Raw genomic sequence first — 21,363 nt, 5'->3', positions numbered from 1 at the left:
ACATAACTATAGTACACTAAATGGAGATGAGCCTATTGCTTCTATCTGTAGAGAAAAATACATTATAGAAAATTAGCTTTTACACTACCCCATGCTTATTGCCTGAAAGACGTTCCTGGCTCTGCATACTCTGCACGTGGCAGGACAGGCAATGAAGGGTCTGAGTTCCAAATATAGTATCATGCCACCCTGTTTTCTGCAGATGCCTCAATGATGACAAGTGAGAATTTGGAGTTTACATCTGATATGACTATTCCTGATTACAAGCCAGAAACTTATATGAGATTATGTCAAGTAATGGTAGAAATGGGTCATAAATTAGGTTTATTAGCAACAAAGCTGCATGTAGCAAACAGATGGAAAAAGGCCAAAACGCAAGTTCTGAAGATGCAAAGAACTACTCAATTTATGTCAGGTATGGGGGAAAAAAGACTGTAAGTGGTTAACTTATTTTTGCAATAAAGCGACTCCAAAGTGAAAAGAGATGAAAGGACGGACTCTCCCACTAACTCAGCATGGACATTTTCAGCAGGCAAAGCTAGACAAAGGATGAACCAAGATGCCATGGGGAAAACACCTTGGTAGTTGAAGAAAATGCAAGAGGTGGTGGTAGGGAAACAGGGTCTCCTCCTCATCTTGACAAACTTGCAAGGCACAGGGTAGGGGAGCCTCTGGTCTTGCTAAAAAAGGATTATAACACTAAGAAAATAATAGAGAGGGAGATAGAAGAATATTGAACTCCTGTAAGAAAAGTGTAAAGAAAATGTGGAGTGGCAACAGGTCAAAGGCTGCCTGGATCAGATGCAGAAACAGTCTTGAATGCATGGGTTGGACCCGGGTGTGGGAAGCACAGACCACCCTTCATTTCTTAGCAGAAAGTACACAAGGGGCTGAAAACAGAAACTGCACAGTTACTGCTTGGGCAAAAAGTCTACAAAGTTTTGAGTGCTTGTTCTAGATGCACACACACACCTGGGAGCACAGGCACAGGCAAACACTGGGCGGAGCAATTTCTACTTTCACATCCCATCGAATTTTTTCAACTTATTTTAGTCAACTCCTTTTTCAAATGATTGTTTAGTTTGAATGATTTTTAAAATAAATTCTTTCATTTTAGCTATCTTAATCCTGGGACTTTTTTTTTTTTTTTCCCCATAACTGTGATAATGGTGGTTCTGCTCTCTCTCAAACCACCTCTTCTGAGAAAAACCTTGAAGTTAACAGTATCAGCAGAAATCTAAAACCATGTTCTGCACAGTAACAACCAGTTCCTCAAATGTACATTATACATATGTAGCTTGGTATCCAGTCTGTCTCTCAGATATTGTGCCATGGCTTGTTCTTGGACAGCGTCCCACTGCTTGGTGTGGTATGTATGAATTCCAGAAAGGATATAAAAAACCCCTGTAATTTGGGCTACTGGACTGTATGATCATATTTTCCATCTGTTGTCCTACTAACCTATAAAATGACTGCAGTTATCGTGGAGCACTTGCACCCTTTGCTGTTTTCCATTCAAATATAATATTGCTTTCTTAAACGCTTCCCTTCTTCAACTGCTAGACAGAGCTTCCTGGGCCAGGGCTTCCCAGGAGACCAAATCCTAATGAAGAGCTTCGTCCACTGTCCCTCTACACTCAGTGGAAGACATCTCAGTTGCCTTTCAAAAAGCTTTGAATAGTGACTTGAGGTCACCTCCTTGATTTGTCTCACTTCCAGGAACATGTCTCTACTGTCCCCTCTTTTCTAGTCAGGGACAAACTGTTGGGAAACTTAACTTAAAAAAGGAAGTTTAGGAGAAACAAATACTTATAATACTTGATAAATTACAGATGCATTTCAGTTATTTTGGGGGTTGTTGGTTTTGTTTGTTTTTTTTTTAAGGTCTCATGTAAAATAATTTATTAATTTACATGGAAAACTGCATAGTTGTAACAACATATTTCCCCTGTTAACTTCAAGCTATGTCAAGCAATGGAGTCTCCTCAAAAGCAGAATCTTTCCAGCCTGCTAATCTGTACATGCATAAGCAAGTTCATATTCAGTTTCCCTCTACTTCACTGTTTAGGGAAAGTGATTTCCAGAATACTCTAACAATAAAGACTTAGTCCTCCGCTGTTTGACAGCACATCAACAGTTTTTTTTTTCTCTTCTTCATCTGCTTCTTTTTCTCTCTCTGCTTTCATCCCCACAAAATCATAAGCAGCCTCTAAAATCCAACTGTATAATTGCTTCCCCCATGCGTGTTCACTCCAAGTCCACTGGCTCCTTCTATAATCCTCCTAAATCAAATTGTACTAAATCAAATAACTGTACTACTACCATATTACTTCATCACAGACACTCTCAGACCTCAGTTTGCCTACTCCATAGGGCAACGTGTGGGTTTGGCAGCACCAGCTACATTCAGTGTCCATCCGAGAGCTACTCTGTGCTCCCCAGGTGTGTCAGAGGGCTTTACATGGTGTCAGTACATGCCATGGACAACGCTGACCATGGCTCACCTCAAACCTGGCATTTAAAGAAACTGTTCTGCTCCAGAAAGCGACCTGTGATGCTTCTCCAGCTGTTCAGCTATCTGCAAACGTACTTTCTTAATTAAGATTAAAGCATTTTACAGTGACCTTTCCACATGTAGAGCTATCTGTTACTGACTAACACTTTTAGTCCCAGTGATGTTAACAGCAACGCTGCAGAAAAGAGATCATACTAAGCCAGTGTAAGGGCAGAGTCTGGTTTTATAATTGCTCCTTTTCCTATTTTTTATGCAGAGTGTGGTAACTGTAAGGACTTACTACTCAAACTACAGGCTGAAAAGCAGTCTTCATTTTGCCAGTCATCTCTCCTCTGGTATAGTCTGTATCTTGTTTAAGTCTCTACTAATTCCTTGTTTGAGGTATTTTTTTTCCCCCATCTGTGATTTTGAATAAATTCGGTTTAATTTTCAGTGACACTTGCTTGTCTAAAATAGCATAAAAGCTTCACAGAGCTCATATATTCTCATTCCCATAATACGGGGATTTTATGTAGCCCCCTTTTACTTTTTTTTTTTTTAATCCATTATTAAAAGAAAATAGGCTTTGTTGCCCCAGCAGGTGTCACAGCACGTAGCTAGCAAACATCAGCTAAATATCCACCTGCGCAAGATATACAGCTTTTAATTTCCTTTGTTGATTCCAGAGCTTGCTTTTTTGCTTTCTCAGTGTCACTACTAGAAACGATGACATCAGTGTTTTAGAAACAGCAGCCCATATTGCTGCTCCTCCCCACCCACCACCAAGCCTCAAAAGCACAATACCACAAGGAAGATCTGTCAGTTGGTTAGAGACACACAACACGAAATAACGCTGTAAATTAAACAGCTTCTTGGTAAGCTCACGATCACAATTATCTGTCAGCACAACACACACGATTTACTTAGTGCTGAACATATAAAGCAAGACACTTAAGCAAAGATGAAGCGGCCAGGCAATGATCTGTTACCTTTTCCTCTGTGTAAAGGTATACAGAACTAGAGACATACAGAGCACATACCTATTTGTTATACCAACACACTACACTTGTCAGGTCAACACCACACTGCTGCAGCCTTCTACAGCTCATGAATAGCTCAAGTGATGCTTGGATCAGTTTGCAACTTTATGGACAGTTTCTGAAATGAAGTGAAAGCATACCAACCTAGCTGGCGCAAATCAGCATGACTCCCATCAACATTCAGGATGCTCTGCCAGCTGATACCAGCCTAAGTTCTCTTCCCTGCTTAACAGGGGAACTTGCAAAGAGAGGTGTTGGGGTTTTCCCATGCTAAGGGCAATTGCGAAGTTACATCGTCATCTGCAAACATAGCATCATCATGTAGATTACTGCCCTTTTATGCAAGTGCAGTGGATACTATGAAAACCAAAGATGATGCTAGCATGTATAACTGATGTATGTATCTTAAAAGCAACTTCCTTACCTTGTTACTATTCCAGTTTACTTTGTTACTGTTCATTTACTTTTTGCATTTCACTTAGGTTAGCCATAGCCAATCGAAACAAAACATTCATTTTATTAGTGAGTTCAAAGTTCTTTAGGATGTCATCTATAAAAATACGCTGATGTGTCCAGACTTGGGACAGTGCAGGACATGTATTCATTTGAAAAGAAGGCATTTCTATTAAAATGAAAGAGGTCAATATATTTTAAAATGGATCAACTTCCCTTGAGAACATGTTCCAAGCCTAAATGAACCAGTGTTGTTTTGGATGATATCCCGAAAATTTCACTAAGGTTGCTACTTACTAAATGTTCTGCAAAAAGTAAGGGTCAGTGTGCTGTCAAAGGTGGTCTAAGAGTAGCTTAAGTGTGCAGGTGACACCTGGTAACTGCTAACACTGATATTGTTGGCTACTTGCTGACTGTAAGGATTAAAACCATCTACTCCCCAACACATGTAAAGGAGTAGTGCAACTACATTTATTAAACTAAAGGACAATCTTCTCCAGCGACATCAGGGTGTATTAAAAATGAGTGATACTCAGCAACAGGATATTAGGTCCGTTTCTGATTGTAACTAAGATTTACAATGGCATTTATAATGTGAGATGGCAGTTCAGCCTTGTTTAAAAAATACCGCAGTTGCTGTGTGGTTTGTTATTAAAAAAAAAAAAACAAAACAGAAAAAAGAATTCAGGCACTGGAAGATACCTGCCATGGAGGGATGCAAACCTCTGCCTGCAGGTGGCCAGTTAGTTTTTATAGGAATGATGCCATGAACATACACAGCAGCAACTTTCTTCAGCAGACCAAAAAATGCCTGGAAAAGTTTTTATTATATTTATAGTGAAATTCTCTTAGTTTGACTGGGTTCAGGACATAATCATATATAACTACACAAATGCTCATTTCTTATGAATTCCATAAAGAATTAAAAATACCTCTCATTTTCATGCAGAAACCTTATTTCTGCAAGGTGCTCAGTTGAGAGTCAAAAAGAGCAAGCCTATCCACAGAAAGAGATACCATAAAACCCAGTAAAACCAATTTCATATGATGCCGCTAATGGTATTTTGAGTATTCCAGGCCCTTTGCAGGGGAGGAATAAAAGTAGTCTTTCTGATGCTGAAGCCGCCAGTATCAATACTAAAGCTGTCAGAAGGCTGTTCTGGCACTGATATTTGTCCATTAAACAGCAAACAGCCACGGGACATTAACAACTTGCAATCTGTGCAGGATATTAATTGGTAACTTCAGTGGGTAAAGTGAATATTGCTCCCTCCTGTAAGGTGGGACTTCTTGCTATTTCTCATCAGTATGTATCTGAAAGTTAGGCATCTAGGCTACCTCCAGGGCTAGAGTGAAAACCAAATCCCCTGAGAGTGAGCGACTCATCCCTTACTTCAGTGCTAACTGCAAAAGCAGCATAAACAACTCCAGCTAGAGGCCCAGCTTTCAGATGGATGAAGTGCAGTAAGACAAACCTTACTCTCAGTGTTTAACCTGATTCCAATGTACCCCGAAACCACACCAGATCCTTTTTCTGAAAGGTGAGCCAAGTTACAGAGTCCAGCTCACGCTCAGGTTTTTGTTCTCATGCTTGCACGTACCTGGTTAGGTGCTTCTGGTGGCATGGGGGATGGCGATTTGGACTGGAAAGCATCCTGGGACATGAATCCAGAATCATGGGAGGACACACTGGACAGCCTCATGGGTGCCTGCTGAGGCAGATTGGAGCTGCGATAGCGATAGTGTGAACTAGGTGAGTGCGAGTGCGAGCCACTGGACCGGGAATCACTACTGTTAACGCTGTTCAGACTGCTGTGAGAGACAAAAGGAACAAAGAAAGGAAAGGGGAGAGGAAAAGACACAAGGGCGGGGTGGGGAGAGACCCATATACAGTACAATTAACATTCCACATGTCTCTAGCAACAGGCAGCATAAACCGGAAAAGAAAAAAATGTTGACAAATTAAATTTATATATATATACGCACATATATATCAGTAAAGAACCATAAGCAGCTGCAGTATCCCTTGCGACCAGAGAGAAAATGGCGTTTTACCTTGGATTTCACACATATGATCAAATTCTCTAACCACTCAAAGTCAGGTTAGGGACAAAGGGATTGCTGCATGCCCTCTCTAAGATTTGCACAGCACTTGCACAGAAAATGTCTGCTGACAACTCTCTCCTATTCCTGACTTACACCTTGTTGCTCTTGCACCATGGCCCAAGTTTTCAATAGGATCTCTAGCAGGTGGTTCAGAGGCATCATAGCTCATCTAAAAGTCTGTCTCAAGGCATGCCATTGCAGTCAGTCAGCAGGCCAACTTGTGAGACCTTTGAAAGCATCACCAAACTCCAAGCTTCAGAGTACCTGGGACAAGTTTCACTCACATATGAAGGCTTTCTACCAGAAAAAAAGCATGTGATGGCATATTGACTGAAGTAAAGCCTCTGGGTATGCAGCTTCAGTTACTAAGAAAGATGATCAGAGAATTAAATATTCCAAATTAATATCCATTAAAAAAAAATTTGATTTTCCAAACAAAGAGATTGATTTCTAATCGCCACTATCCATGAATGACAGCAGCGACATGACAGCTGCAATGTGGGCGCCTCTGAAGTTTCCTGCTGGGGTGGCTGAGCAGGACTAGCAGGATGCATCAATCTGAAGGCACCTTCCTACCTCCGTTGGCAGGAGCCCATTAACTAGCTGAAGGGATGGCTCTAAAGGGTACGTGGGCAAGGACTACACCTCCTGCTCACAGACTCCATGTAACACACGACATGTACCAGCCAGCTTGGAGAAGGGTAAGAGGAGCTCTACCTAGTTTTACCCATACTCAACAGTCTGTTGTCATACAGGTATACCACACAAAAAGATGAGGCTGATTAGGAACACATGATGGAATTGGGGCGATTTTTTTTGCCATTTTCTTTTACAGCTTCAGGATATTGCATCTTTAAGCCTGTGCTCATTGCTCTAAATATGCATGTTTTCACATATATATATAAAAGTACTTTAGTTTTTTTATATATATCTGCATGCAGAGACAAGTAGGTACATAGAAGAAGTCATGTTCACTTGCTCTGACATGCTATAGGCAACTTTGCTCATACACAGGGAACCTGTAGTACATTATTCATAAAGCAAACTAAAAGATAATCATCTGAGAGCAGCTAGAAAGGTGTTGAGCAGAATACACAATAGGATATCTTCCTTTTCAGTAAAAGGAAAGAGTAAATATAGACATCAGGGTATGGGGGCAACATGCTAATAAACTGTTTTATGAGAGAAAACAGTTTTTATGGAGAAAGCATAGACAGAATCCAGTGTTTCAACATATTTCAGGACAGCATTAGACAGCATTAAACAGTCAAAAAAAACTGTATCAAAAAAGCATTTCCATCTACCAGACTGAAAGGGCAATTGCCAAGGATGTTTTTCCTTTTCAAACAGTTTAACTTACTGATTAGTAATGGCTACTTAGAATAATCTAAAAAGTCATCACATGAAAAACAGGAAAGGAAATTATGAATGAACAATCTCAGAGCTTAGTTCAGTACAGTCTGCTCTTTGATCTGAAATGGATTCAAAAGAACTGAATCAAAAGCACCTCCAAGTTGTTTTGAGTTCCAAAGTTGTTCAGTCATTCCCATCCTTTTTAATATTCCCAGTCACACACTTAAACGGATAAAGACCATGAGGGATTGATTTCATTAACAGTTGTTATTTAAGATTTAAGTATGCACACAAATCCATAAAACAATCGGAATGTGCCTCCCCTTGCCCCCAAACAGGTTAAAATTAAATATTACCAGTCTACTTACCTGCAAACGCTAGATTTTCTGGACATGGTAGTACTGGGAGAGGATGGAGGAGTCTGATAAGACCAGCTGTAATCAGAACCTTTCAAATCTAAAATTACCTGATGAAAGATAATCAATAGCATCAAGGACGTGGAAAAAAAAAATTCCCTCTATTAACAGAAAGCATCCGCTTCTCATACAACATTCATCACCACCACAAACTTTCAGTGCCAACTGACCCAGCCTCAGTTCTCTTCCAGAATTACACTGTGCATATTACACAGGAGAGTCAGCTTCATCCTTGGCTTTCCAGGAGCTACCATACTTCAACACTAGGGCTGCTATCACAGAAGCAAAATTCAGATTTGAATGGAAAAGTCTTTAAAAAGTCAACTGGAGATTTATTTTATACATGCAGTAAAGCTGTTTTGTTTGGTTTTGTTTTTTCCTTTAAAAAACTATTACAGTTTTAAAACTGTTGTATTTTAAAAACTTAATTGAAGATCCAATATTTAACCACAGGAAAGCTTCCCTCCCTTACACTTCTATGTCAATGATGAGGTAATTAAGGTATTACAAGAAAACTGAGTTCACAGAGCAGGGGTGGGAAAAAAGGTCCTATTTGGAGTGATTTAATGAATCGCATTTTCCTACACATTTTAAAGACATCATGGAAAAATGCTCAAATGTTAGACTATGTCAAGCTATCTAATCCCAGCAATCTTGCGACCACATGAAGACCAGGGGTGCTGAAATGTAGGTTGAGGTGATGATGCTCATTCCTTATGTACTCTCAGCACAAATTAGGCATCTTTAAAGTGCTACTTCACCCCGGTCTCACCAAATACTTCAGGAGCACTCAGCTGGTACTTCAAAATCATTTTTTTTTTAAATGCTTATGTTAAAAATGACCTTGCTTTAGTGATGCATCCACCAAGCATAACATTAAGCCACTAAATGCTAGGAGGCAATATTTCTCATAGCACAGAAGGAAAACTGGTACAAGCTACGGATAAAAATGTTTTCCAAGTAACAAGAGCTAACCTGTTCACTTGAAGATGGCAATTTGTGTGGATCCATGGTAAGACTTTTCAGGTCATCTGATATGGTTTGTAAATGGGTTATTTCTCCCAGCATTGATATTTCTTCTTCCTGAAAAGACAAAAGAACAAGGCTAATCACAGCCTTGGTTTTAAAAATCACACCCATAATACAACACATTATCTTTTTCTTTTTGCTGATGACTGTGGGAGTGGTCAATGGAGTTGCTTTTTCTGTGCCCATTAAGCAGTCATGTCTTATGAAAGAGGGTTAAAAATATTAGAGTTTTGTAACTACTTTAAGATCGCTCTAAGTTCTGAGGCCCAGAAATCTTTTCTCTCATCAATGAGATAAGTAAGTCTCAGCGTTCTTTTTGTGACATCTTCAGGAAGAGAGTGTAATTTTTGCTGCATTTGGAAAAGATTTAACTCTTCTATGTATACTCACTAATGTACCCTAAGGATTTTAATCTTGAACATAAACAGGGGTTAAATTCATAGTTTTTGCTAGTTTTTGGAAACTTCTGAGATAAAGGCACTATACAGGGACAAAGCATTAATATATCTATGATTAATTCTGGATCAAGCTACATTAACAGCTAACTCAAAATGATTTCTGCACTGTAAGTTACCATAGTAATCCCTTAGCTACCATGGTAATTTCATCCAGGTCCTCGGAGTCTGGAATTCACCTCCTCCTGCTCAGCCGTCACCTCCCTACTTCTCTAACCATGGTTTTTTGTTGAGACTGATGCTCTTTGTAAACAAGCATTGTGGAGACCTTTCAGAAACGCATCATGCTTGCACAAAGCCACAAACGATTCATTGCTGGGCTTCAGACAACCCGAGAAGATGAAAACATACTCAAACCTTTTCAATGAACTGAAAAAGCTGTCATGTAGGAGGAAAAGAGCTGCCAGAAAACTGCATGGAAGCAGCCTGCAATCTGTCAGATAATGTCATTATATACACAGGGAGGTCTTGAAACATTTATCAGACCTAGCACTGGAGTAGAAGTAAGGACAATTTATATTAAAAAGTGATGTTAAGAAAAAAAGCAGTGGAAAAAACTGCATTAGCAATGTCTCAGGTCGGTATGCATAGGGAACTCAAGCCCACTTAAGTCTTTGCATCCATTGTTTCCCCATTAGTCACCTTGAAAGTATTCAGTGTCTTCAGTCCCTGAATTACTCCAAATGCCTACAAGAAATGTCCCAACTCTTCCTAGGCAGAGATGTAGGTTGAATTTTGGCTCTGGAATTTCATTCCTAAGACATAATGAGCTACTCTTTTTAAAGGCTTTTGGCCACTTATCTAGTTTGTGAATTTTACCCACTTAAAAGGGAGAGCTCTTACTATCACGGGCCGCAGCATCGAGATGAAAGTACAGAATCGACCACGCTCCTCAATCAGAGCTTTTCTGACAGCTTGCTTCTCAGTTTCTTCAAGCAGCAGGTACTTATCATTGACATCTTGTAAAGCACTATCCAACTGGGGCTGAATGTCACCCCGTCCTGTATGCAGGAAACAATCAAGAGTACATTTTGTGAAAACTGTTGACATCCATAGAGGAAGACCTTATTTTCAGCCAGCACTGCTACCGGATTGTGCTTTTGCAATGAATTCTCAACCAGCATTTTCCCTTAATTCAAATTAGTAAGGGTTTTTCTCCCAAATAAATTAAGCATTTCGTAGCATTTTTTTTCCCCTTTTGCACAGAATAGAAATCCAGCTCCATTCAAAAGGTTTCAACAAGCCAAAGACAGCATTTCACATAAGAATTTTCTCAAAATGTTAGCTGCAGAAACCCTTCACATCACCCTTGCTGAAAATCAACATCTTACTAACTGCGAGAGTATTAATCACTAACCTCAGGTATAATCCTCTTCCTTTCTACTTTTGTGCTTGTCAAGGTCCTAATGACAACTCTGTGGAGTCACTAAATGAGGGAATGATCTCCTATATGAGATGGTATTAAGGACACGTTACGGATCACTGGACCACTGCATTCAAGTACTCTACACAAGCAATGGCTAAAACAGTTTTCTTTGTTTCCAATTCAAAACAACAACAACAACAAAAATCTACCAACATCCTAAATACATACTAATGTCCAGTATTTGTCTATGGAAATAAAAAAACCCCAACAATATTTTGCAATCAAAAAGCTTCACTGTGTTAATTACTGCAAACCCATAATACCAAAACTTTCTGTGACAGTTAAGTACCTTATTCTGCAACAACTGCTCACTCTGCATCATGCCAAAAATTTAGTCTTCTGGGAACTAAGAGCTGCTGCTTTAGCCATAGTATTACTGAGCCAATTGCAAATGTTTTCATGGAGCTTATACCCCTAAATATTTTTTAAAACCTCAGTTATGTAGATTTGTCTTACGTCTCCCAGAAGCACCATCACATGCAAATTAGGTATCCAGGTACATATTCCATGCTGCTGTTGCTAAATACCAGGAAGGCAACATTGAAAAATAGTGGGTGAGTTACAGTTTGCTCCCCAAAAATCTATTTTTATGGGCAATAACCTTTCTGCATGGAGGATTTAAAGCTATGAGCAAGTGGAAGAAAAAAAGTCTCTTTATGTGTGTAGTACACAATGCAGATGACTGAAGGTCAAGGTTACAAAGGAAAACCTTTGCCTTATTATCATATGTATTTCTTCAGTACTCCAGAGTGAGGAGAAGTCATCAGCTCCCCTGCACTGATACACAGCCAGAGCTGCAGGAAAGAGAGTAGCAATGGAAGCAAAAAGAATCACACTGGCTTAGTGGCATTACAGACTGGATGTATCCAAATCTCCTCTGTAAAGAGTTAGACATAGTCCAGATAAAACTGCACAGATACCCACAAGCAGAGCTCTGCAATGGATCCTTGAAGAATCATGTACAGTGCAACACTGGCACAGCCACCGCCAAGGCCACCTGGGTACCAAGCTGCCAGCAGGAACACCCCATGTCTGATCCTCTAGATCAGGCTGACTCGTGTAATGTGGTCATAAAACTGTTTTGGAAGTAAATAACAACAACAGACTCTGAAAGTTGCAGTCACCTGATTTCTCTCTCAAAATTAACAGCTGCCAGAAACAAGTTACAGAAGAGTTTGGGGGAACTCCCTGAAGGTCCTGTGCCTTCTCATCTGTCATCCTTAGGAGACAAACTGGGCCATTCTGCTTGAAGACAGTTCTGTACATTTCAGGTCCTTCCCCATATTCTTCTTTGCTATTAGATGCAGCGATTAAGCATTATATTTCTCTGGAGTTGTTCTTTCAAACTCCTTATCACATTTGGACTTGCATTATCACTCAGACCCCTTATTTTGAGAGCTGCCTGGAAATTACAACAGGTTAAATAATGTCCTGTTGTTCAAACCTAGATACTGGCTCACTGCTGTGGATGTACCAAATGCAAAATACGTTAATTGCAAACTAAATCACACACTCATTAGTTTAGCTCTGGAGAACTGCCTATTCAGTTCAGCTGCTCCAGCATATGATAATGCCCTTAATGAAGTAAATTCTTGTTAAATGCATCTGTCTATGCAGTGAGAAGATACACACAGAAGATACACTGACAAAGTGAGCTCACTTGCAGTGAATTTTGGTGATTTATGTGGACCTCACAGAGCACTATGTCTTGGACCAGAGCAAGAAGAGCACCCAAAACATGGGGCAAAAATAAACCTCATTTACACCTATGTAACCCACTCAATTCAACAAAGTTATCAGGACAATGTTCAAGCTGTGTATTTTAACCCTTTGGCAAAAGCGCATGTAAAACCGCATCACTCTCCAGCATCCTCTGTACCTCTACAAAGATCCATTTTATTCCATTCAGTAGTCGGGACATTAACAGATGTACCATCTCCTCACTGCTACTTTCACAGACCCTTTTTTATGCTACGGCTTTTGGGCACCTCTGCAGTCAGTGAAAACACACAAGCTGTCCGGGGTATAATTCAGAGCAGGAAACAAGCTTAGGTGAATTATTTAGATGAGGCTCTGAAGGCAGATGTTTACATGGCATGAATACAGCTCTCTCCTGATGTCTCCTTGCAACTCATCTTTTAGAAGTAGGAAAGCTTTATTAACATCCTTTGAAAGCTCCATAATGCAGACATCAATCTAATAAGTCTTTTGAAATCAGGCATAATTCTTCCCACTCTCTGAATCGCCAGCTGCCTCCCATGGCACTCAGACAGCTCGGGAATTTGAAGGACGAGATCTCTGTCCAATTTAACCAGTTTCCTTTGCTAAGCAGAGCAGAGCATAGCCCCTCAACAGCACTCCTACACCCAGAAAACACTGACGGTGTGAGGGCCAGCTGTCGATCACCTCTGCTCTCACCCATCTTGGGTCTCTGCTAGTTTGAATCCGCTACTTATCTCAGAAGGGAACAATGACCATTGGAGAGCAATGCAGGGCTTTTCCCCTTTGAATCACAAGGGGAAGGCCACTTGTCTATGGCATCCCTGACAACTGATTGCACTATTTTTCCTGTGAACATGAGGCATGCTTTCGTAAGGAACATCAGCAGATGATTATTCTCTCCAGCCCACATTCTCCGGCCTTCAGGTTACCCATTTGGAAACATTTCCAAACCAACACAACTATGGTAATGACAGAAAATAGCTGCAGAACAGTCTCATCTGTAAAAGTGCACCTGGAAGGACACTCCTACCCCAACTGCAGACAGGCTTGACTGACCCACTAAAGCAAACAGCATCAGCAATTAGCATCAAATGTAGTCACAGGTCTGTGGTCTGCAACCAGCCAGACATGAACACGATGTAGGGATGGTTCTGCAGAGCATGTCAAGTTGCACTCAGAAGAACGAGTCAACAACCTGAAAACTGAGGAGAAATTCAAATCCAGCCTTTCTCAAAGTGGAACTTTGGTGTTGCAGGGAGGAGCAGAAATGCAAGACCAGAAGTTGTGGGCTGACTGCCCCAACAGCACCATGCTCTGACAGCTCGGGGACTTGAGGCTTGACACAGGCAAGTGGCAGCTAATGAACTGCAGAGAGCTGAACTGCTTCTCATCAATATTAACATGAATCCGCTGCTACTCCAAGGACAGTCTTCATATGTTACCTTCAGAGCAGGTGCTTCACATCATTGCCATGACATGCAAGAGCTTTAAAGCACCAACATGCATTAAAACCTCAGTTTTACAGAGTTCTGTGTGAATCCTGCCTGAAAGCCTCATGCAGCATCTTAAATAACCATCATTTGAAAAGAACTTTAGTAAAGGAAATGTCTTAGGGAGAAGGAAAAAGGTAAATCGAATTTTCAACCCAATTTCATGCCTCTACTTTATAAGACAACTTAAACTAGCAAAGCTGTCAGCAACAGCAAAGGAGAATAATGATTTTTAAATGCTCTCAGTGCAAGTCTCACTGCTAAAGTTAATGCTGTTCCTGACAAAGTAATATAGCAAATATTGGCACAATTATTATTTACCACATTCTCACTTAAAGAGTACTCCCTTGCACTTTTTTATGTGTCTGCACAGAACTTGAATATCCAATATTGGACATTTTACAGAGTGGCAGAATTTACACTGTATGCGACAATGCTGAGTACACTTCTACTCATTCAAACCAAAGCAGGCTCCAAGTCATTCATTCCCAAACCACCTTCTTTACAAGAGCAGGCCTGCTTCAGCTGCCACGATGAATAACCCCTCTAAATCCTGCACAGTAAAGCCAACAAATAAACTAATATGGATCTAGGCTGAAAACAGAAGAATTCTGTCACCGTTTACGGAAACGTGGAAAACTGCGTTGTTGGGGTTAACTTCAGACCCCTTCAGCAATCAAATCTGAGTCTTTCTGGTGGCTACCAGATCTGAATCAGCTGCTCATGTTCAAAAGTGCTACCTTGGCCCTTAAAAGAAGAGTTTCAGGTTACCGAAGAAAACTTCCAGATTGAATTACAAACCAGGAAAAACAAACAGTGTGGTTTCAAAAAAGCAGACAAGCAGCATGCACCAGTGCCCAGCTTCAGGAGCACCAGCTGAGGTCCTGATCTAATCAGTCCAGGCTTCTCCAAAGGGCAACACCTACACTGTTACACCTACAAGTGGAGGTATGATTATTTCTCTCAAATTCAGAAACACCACGTTTCATTCACAAGAAGATCTCAAGGCAGCTACTTTAAATTTGCAATACAACTGAAACAAAACTTCCAATTTAAGCAGATTTGTGATGTGATCAGGCAGCTGAAGAAGAGACAATTGTGATGCTGATTTCCACCCGTTTCCCATCAGGAAGTTAAATACTGTGATTTCTTATCTATCAGTTAAAAAAGGTGCATGCGATTTTCAGAAAAAAGGGGGACTTGGATCACAGGTTTACAAAGAACAACACTAAGGACTTTAAGCTCTAGACTTTAAAAGTCATATTAACAATAAGATATTCAATTATTTGAAAATCACCTTGATGACGTGTCTATTCCATTTAACGTCTATCCCAACTGTGACATATCAGTCCATGTTAATCCCTTTCTAAAATAAACCAGAGGTTTATCTACAATACTGATTTTCTTCTTTTACAGTGTTCCAATTAGATGCCAAAAGAAAATAAATCAAAAGATGGTTTGTTCATTAAGATTAGGCAATATTTTAGTTTCATTAGAAATTAAAGTCTAGGCAGTTAGTAGAGACCAGACACCATAAAGAGGCCACAGCAAGGGCTACAATAAACCAGCCACCAGGGTTACAGCATGGCACAGACTTACCCAGAGCCTCAGCTGTCAGGCAGGTGCGCATGGTGAGAAATTGCAGGACACAAAATTGACACAGAAAGGAAAATAAAAAAAGTCAAACTGGTATTCCAGCATTCCTAGAGTTTAGACATTATCATCAGTGCCAAGACAAGAGAGCGAGCAGTTTGGACTAGACTATTTTGACTTCTTCCGTTGATGATAAAGACAAATGCATTAGTTTTGCTTCCTGATGAGCTGTTTCAAATTAAACTCCCAGTTATTTACCATACAGTTTTATTTTAAGAGACTTAAACCAGTTTAGGAACTTTGTTTAGCCTGCAGATTCCTAGGTGAGAACATGTTAAACTGTGCTTCAGAGAAAGTGCACAACACAGACAACTGTCAAACTCTGGTCAAACTGATGAAGTGGCACAAAGCTCATCCCCTCATAGGCAAGAGGGAACTCAAACTTGCAAAACTCCAGGCGGGTGCTGCATCAGTAACCACAGTGCTTTTTGATGGTCTCTATTGCAATTACATTAATAGATTGTTAATTAAGCAAAAAACTAATTGCTGATGCAATGTGGAAGAACATCAAAAAGATTAACCATGATATGCGTATTTTAATTAAAAAACTTTATATATAAAGTTTTGCAATAAACTTGGCTCAATGTCAAAAAGAGGGGAACTACCAAGAGGCATTCAAAACTCAAGGAATGAAAATAAATCAAAGAAATATCTCCAGCCACTGATTTTGCAATGTCTCCACTGAATTTTTATGAAACGGAGCTTACGTTATAAGCTTGCAGGGGGGTGGGGGGAGAAAAAAACACAAATAAAAACCTGCAGGCACTTATGGCCTCATCCACATAGGATTTTCTCCCTGCAGCTGACAAGGGTTATTTGCTCATTAGCTTCCCTCCTGAGCTGTACCATACTGACTCCACAGTGAGTCCCGGCCCTCACTTCAGTGGTCATGCCACAGCTGATCAATTCAGAGGAATAAGGCTGTCTCCTGGCAGGGAAAGGCTCTGGCCAGGGGTCCTCTCTCCCCAGCCTGCCACTCCAGACAGGGCAAGTGCCAAGTATAGAAAGAGTGAAAAGTACTTGAATGGCAAGGTCTGCATTTGCTTTAAGAACTGAGATGTTTTTCAGTGATAACTACACTGAAGAGCTTTATGTTTTTCAGTTAAGAGTCACAGCGTTTGCACAGTCATCCTTGAGAGGAGTATAACACTATTACAATTTTCTAATACATAAACATGTCATCTTTGCTAACCGGGAGGAGGAGAAGAAAAAGCACTTTTGGCAGTATTACAGTAAATTAATAATCATGTTCTAATCTCTCAACTTCATTAAAAGTAAGAATACTTTACAAAACTGCTGCATAGTCAAAAGTAGAGGTTGTGAGTTTGGACACTCAACTCAATGTTGATGGGACACAGATGAAATGTTGTACTGAATGTTAAGGGCACTCTGCAGAAACTTCTACAAATGGCTTAGAGATAAAACTCAGTTTTCACATTAACACATGTTATATTATTGGGAGCATTATATATAACTCCTTTTCACAAATCCACCTGGATTTAAACATTTTCCTCAAAACTCACACACAGTGTCACATGAAGAACCTGAAAATGAAACCTACCAATCAAGTTACAGGCAGAAGGGAAACCTGTCTATTTTATCATTAATAGCCAAGCTGAGATACAGAAAATAAAGCCAACATGCACTCCAGATTTTACATGTACATTCAGTTGTATTTTAAGTGAGTCACTTGATGCTTTTTTTTTAAAAAAACTAAGAATCATGCATTTTGTTAACCTTCCAAATTGGTTACATGCAGAGCCACAGCTGCTGTCTCTCTTCTGAATTCAATATAGCATCAACAGCTTCTAGCAGCTATGGATCCACTTATGAGGCCTTGACTCAGCAGAAACCTAAACATGGAATTTATTTTAAATATATGCATAATTATTCTGCTGATTCAGGTTAGCTGGGCTGACTTCTGATGTCCAATGTTTGTCTGAAAACAAAGAGCAATTTAGAAGATATATGCAGTTCCATGCACTATGTAGCTTCATCTGCTCAGACGAGAGCTAAGTTTCAATGCTGGGGTGGGCAACATGCCCTGCAGGCCTGTTCCCCTTGGGAACTAGGGCGTAAGGATAAGGATGCACCTTGAAGATCACGACACGCCCAGGGACTGCATGGATCTGGGAGGTGTACCATGATCATATTTAGAGTACATACAGTTAGACTTCATATGGATTTTTTTAATAGTCAAAGACAACAAAAAGAATGGAAATGATCCCCATAAGGTCTTTTGAAATGCAAGACCTTCATTTACACAGAGACTTGCCATTTTACCAGATACACTCTAGCAAACTTCCAAAAAGGACCCCTAACACGTTTTTGTTTTGGTGTTTTCCCCATCACTTCAAGCTCTGGTAACACCTTTACTGCAATTAACACACCTACTCTACGAACATAATTTCTAATAAATGATCTTAAGTGCCCAGCCTGAACTTTCATCTTGGCCGCATGGAACCAGAACAAACAGACCGTGCACAAGTCAGAGAACAGGCAAACCCCAGTGTATCAGCCCCTTAGCACTAAGGTGGGGTGCCCAACCTGTAGCACTCCTGCCAGGACAAGCCACGCAGCCCATGGCCCTCTCTCCCAAGTGTCCTTGAGATGCAGGCAAGGAGCGAGGAGCTGCTGTGCATGCTGCAGCCGTCGGCTACGAGAGGGAGCCTCTGCAGCCTGCTGCGGCAGGGAGAGAGGACACCACTGCCATGACACGAATGAGAAAAGTAGAGGGTTATATTTGAGTTCCTAGATCTGAAACTGCCCAAAGCAGAAGAAAACCACTTTCCCATCCAGTCACAGCAGAGAAAGCTTGAAGGACATTTTTAGTAGCATGCATCAGTATTTAAGCAAATCCAGAATTCAGCAAACATCTCACTTGCCCACAGATCATCATAAGGTTAATTCAAAAATATTCTTACAAGCGCTAGGAAGGGAATGAATTGGTTGTTTTAGAGTTCCCATAGGTGAGTCAGTAACTTTACAGAAAAATCAAAGGGACAGGTCCTGCTTGAGGAAGAACAGAACAAAAAAAGTAAGTCTGAGCAACAGGGAAACAGGAAAGCTGAAGACACAGTAAGACACATTCATGCACTCAGCCACATGCCTGCCAGGACAGTTTCACCCAAGAGTTGCCCTCCCATAGTTTAAACTTCATTTGTGACCTAAAGCAAAATCATTTCTGCAGCTCTTTCATTTTACAAATAAACCTCCTCTTGATTTTTTTTTAATCTCTCAGTGACAGCAAGAGCAACGTACTTCACCATGTAGTACATTAAACAGATCTGTCAAGGTGGGCACATACAAAAGAGTTTTCATAACAACGGACCAATGCTTTATTCTTTCAAGGTAGGGATCGAAAAGGCAAAGAGGGGAAAAAGCATCTGCTACTTTTTCTATATTTAAATGCTGTAGATAACTTGCAAGAAGACAGGGTGAATTCCCTCCCACCTCCCACCCACTCGTGATGGGAACCCACAGGGCCAGCAGCTCTGAGTATACGTTCTCACATCCATGAGAGCCTCAGCACCTCACTACACCGCTCTTCCCCAGGAGCTGTGAGAACAACTCTCAGCTCCTCAAAAATACTGCAGCTCCTCCTTTCCCCTGCCAGCCTCCATTGTTCCCACCTTCCCCATACACGTCCCTCCGCAACCAGCTTCAACCCCACTGGATTTGTGCTCTGGGCCCAAACACCATGTGTGTGACAGCAGTTCTGAGGGATACAGCACAGAGATACAGCAGGTTCACTGACGACTCTAGAAGCATGTCATAACAGCAAAATTAATCAAGGAAATTACATTTTTAAAAAGTCTTCAATCATAGCATGGCTGCTATAAAAATGGTAGCAAAATGAGGCCTGTTCCACTCCCTGCTCAAAGATATTTAATCCTGAGGGAGGACAAGACACCAGTGTGCTGACCTTCGGCACCAGACATGGCACACTTTTGGGAGGGAGATAGGAACCCAGAAAATCCAAGGAGAAAGTCCATTTGCTTTAACCACTGCTGAAAGGCACCTATGGTGGAGTCTGCAGTATGAGAACAGTGGGGTTTTTATTCAGAAGGCTTTGTGTGCTTCTCTCTCCTCTTCCTACCTTACAGAAAATTCTGCCTCCTCCTCCAAGACTGCAGATTGATTTATTCAATACTCAGAAGCAGGATAAAAGGAAGATGGAGCCAGATAACTGTCAATCCACACAAACAGGTTCAAAAAATTGTTCCTTCTTCCCAGATCACTGACATGGTTTTCTCAGCTCTCACCTACCATGCACTGAGGGATTGTTTCTATCACACAGGGACAAGAAGCAATGAGACCAGAAAAGGGAGAAGAAAGGGAAGGAAACAGAGGGAATATCGCAGACTCTCTAAAGCTGTTGATCTGAAGTCAGACAATTCATCACACAAAATGAGAAACATGTTTACACATCACCCAAAAAATCACGTCCTCCTGAAGATGACCATTCTGATTTAAAACACTAAACTTCTGCACAGACATACAGACACACAGCCCACTGAGTTAAGCTTCCTCTTGCTGGGTTCAATCTCTCCCTCATCTAAAGTCAGCTAAAATTCAAGAGCAATTTTCCAGTCATGTGGCTTTCTACCAGAGTAATTATTGACTCACCTATTAGGAAGGACAGTTAGAGACAGCTCACCTGTTCTGGAGAACATTTACACAATTTAAGTGTAAGCTCAAGAAACTCCCCGCCTCAGCATTTATTTTGCTTGTCCCTGGGCTCACAGTTTTTTAGGCAAAAGGGGAAGCACAAGTTGCAACCTGCAGGCTGAGAGCTGCTCAAACCACACTTTCTACCCAGCTAGGAAGAGCCCAGTGCCGGGAAAGGGTACCAGAAAGTCTGCTTCTGTACAAGCTCCATATCATTCTTGCAAAGCTTGGCGGGGTTTGCACTTAGCCAAGTAAAACCCTTAGTGACGGCAATGCTGCAGCTATCAGTGATGCACATTGCCATCAACATAATGATGAAATTCCTGTGACAAGATGGTGGTGGGAGAGCAACAGAGCATGGGATTCAGCTGCTAAAAAAGACAAATTGCCTTTGTGGAGAACTCCCTTTCTTTTCTTACTCATCTTTAGTTTTCTATGGTTGCCAAGTGCCCACCCCCTGACAACAACCCATGCCACCTTCTCACACTCTGAGGAATAACGTAAGGTTTAGGAGATTATAGGCTGTTAAAAAAAAAAAAAAAAAAAAAAAAAAAAAGAAGAAAGGTGGTAGAAAGGGAGAACAGTGAGAAATGTTAATAGTTACAGAACATTTATGTAATGGCGCTTTTTTATATTATTCCAAAAGATTCTAGAAAATTTTACAGGTATCTGCACAAGTCATGTTACAGTGTCAACGTTCCTAACAGGAATAAGTTAGCAGCAAGTGCTCTATTTTAAACATGACTGACTTTGTACAAACAGTTTTAAGACTTTTGTATAAGAACATTCGATACCAGCTTCAGAATATGATTTAAATGACACATAATAATTGTACCCTGGTGTTCAAGTATGTACCGGGAATACAATACAGGGGACCGAATTATTATAGTAGAAAGTCCTATCGCTGTTCAATCTTTGTCAATGAGCACAGCACACAAAAGGTTTTTAACAGTACAAGCATGAAGCAAGTTACCTTTCTTCGCTTTCTTCTGTAGTTTCAGTGTATCAGATGATTTCTTTTTTATCTCTTGGCGGGCTTTTTTGTATTCTAAAAA

General features: G+C 40.6%; 1 protein-coding gene across 14 annotated transcripts in view; it reads right to left on the bottom strand.

Annotated features, from left to right (window-relative positions):
- The window catches only part of MTSS1 (MTSS I-BAR domain containing 1), a 126,894-nt gene that overhangs the window by 10,740 nt on the left and 94,791 nt on the right, over window positions 1–21,363 (bottom strand). For 5 of the 14 annotated variants that reach the window (XM_074898444.1, XM_074898446.1, XM_074898450.1 and 2 more), the window contains exons 6-10: window positions 21,282–21,356; window positions 10,190–10,347; window positions 8,838–8,945; window positions 7,815–7,912; window positions 5,589–5,799 (exon numbers count right to left, since the gene is read on the bottom strand). In XM_074898444.1, the coding sequence (XP_074754545.1) occupies window positions 5,589–5,799; window positions 7,815–7,912; window positions 8,838–8,945; window positions 10,190–10,347; window positions 21,282–21,356 (650 nt within the window). Of the gene's footprint in view, window positions 1–5,588; window positions 5,800–7,814; window positions 7,913–8,837; window positions 8,946–10,189; window positions 10,348–15,583; window positions 15,596–21,281; window positions 21,357–21,363 lie in introns of all 14 variants that reach the window. The other 9 variants (XM_074898442.1, XM_074898448.1, XM_074898445.1 and 6 more) reach the window with 4 other exon arrangements.

The sequence above is a fragment of the Athene noctua genome, chromosome 2 (genome assembly GCF_965140245.1).
Source record: "Athene noctua chromosome 2, bAthNoc1.hap1.1, whole genome shotgun sequence".
Classification (NCBI taxonomy): domain Eukaryota; kingdom Metazoa; phylum Chordata; class Aves; order Strigiformes; family Strigidae; genus Athene; species Athene noctua.
Note: the sequence above shows the minus strand (reverse complement) of the source record. Positions and strands in the feature narration are given on the sequence as shown.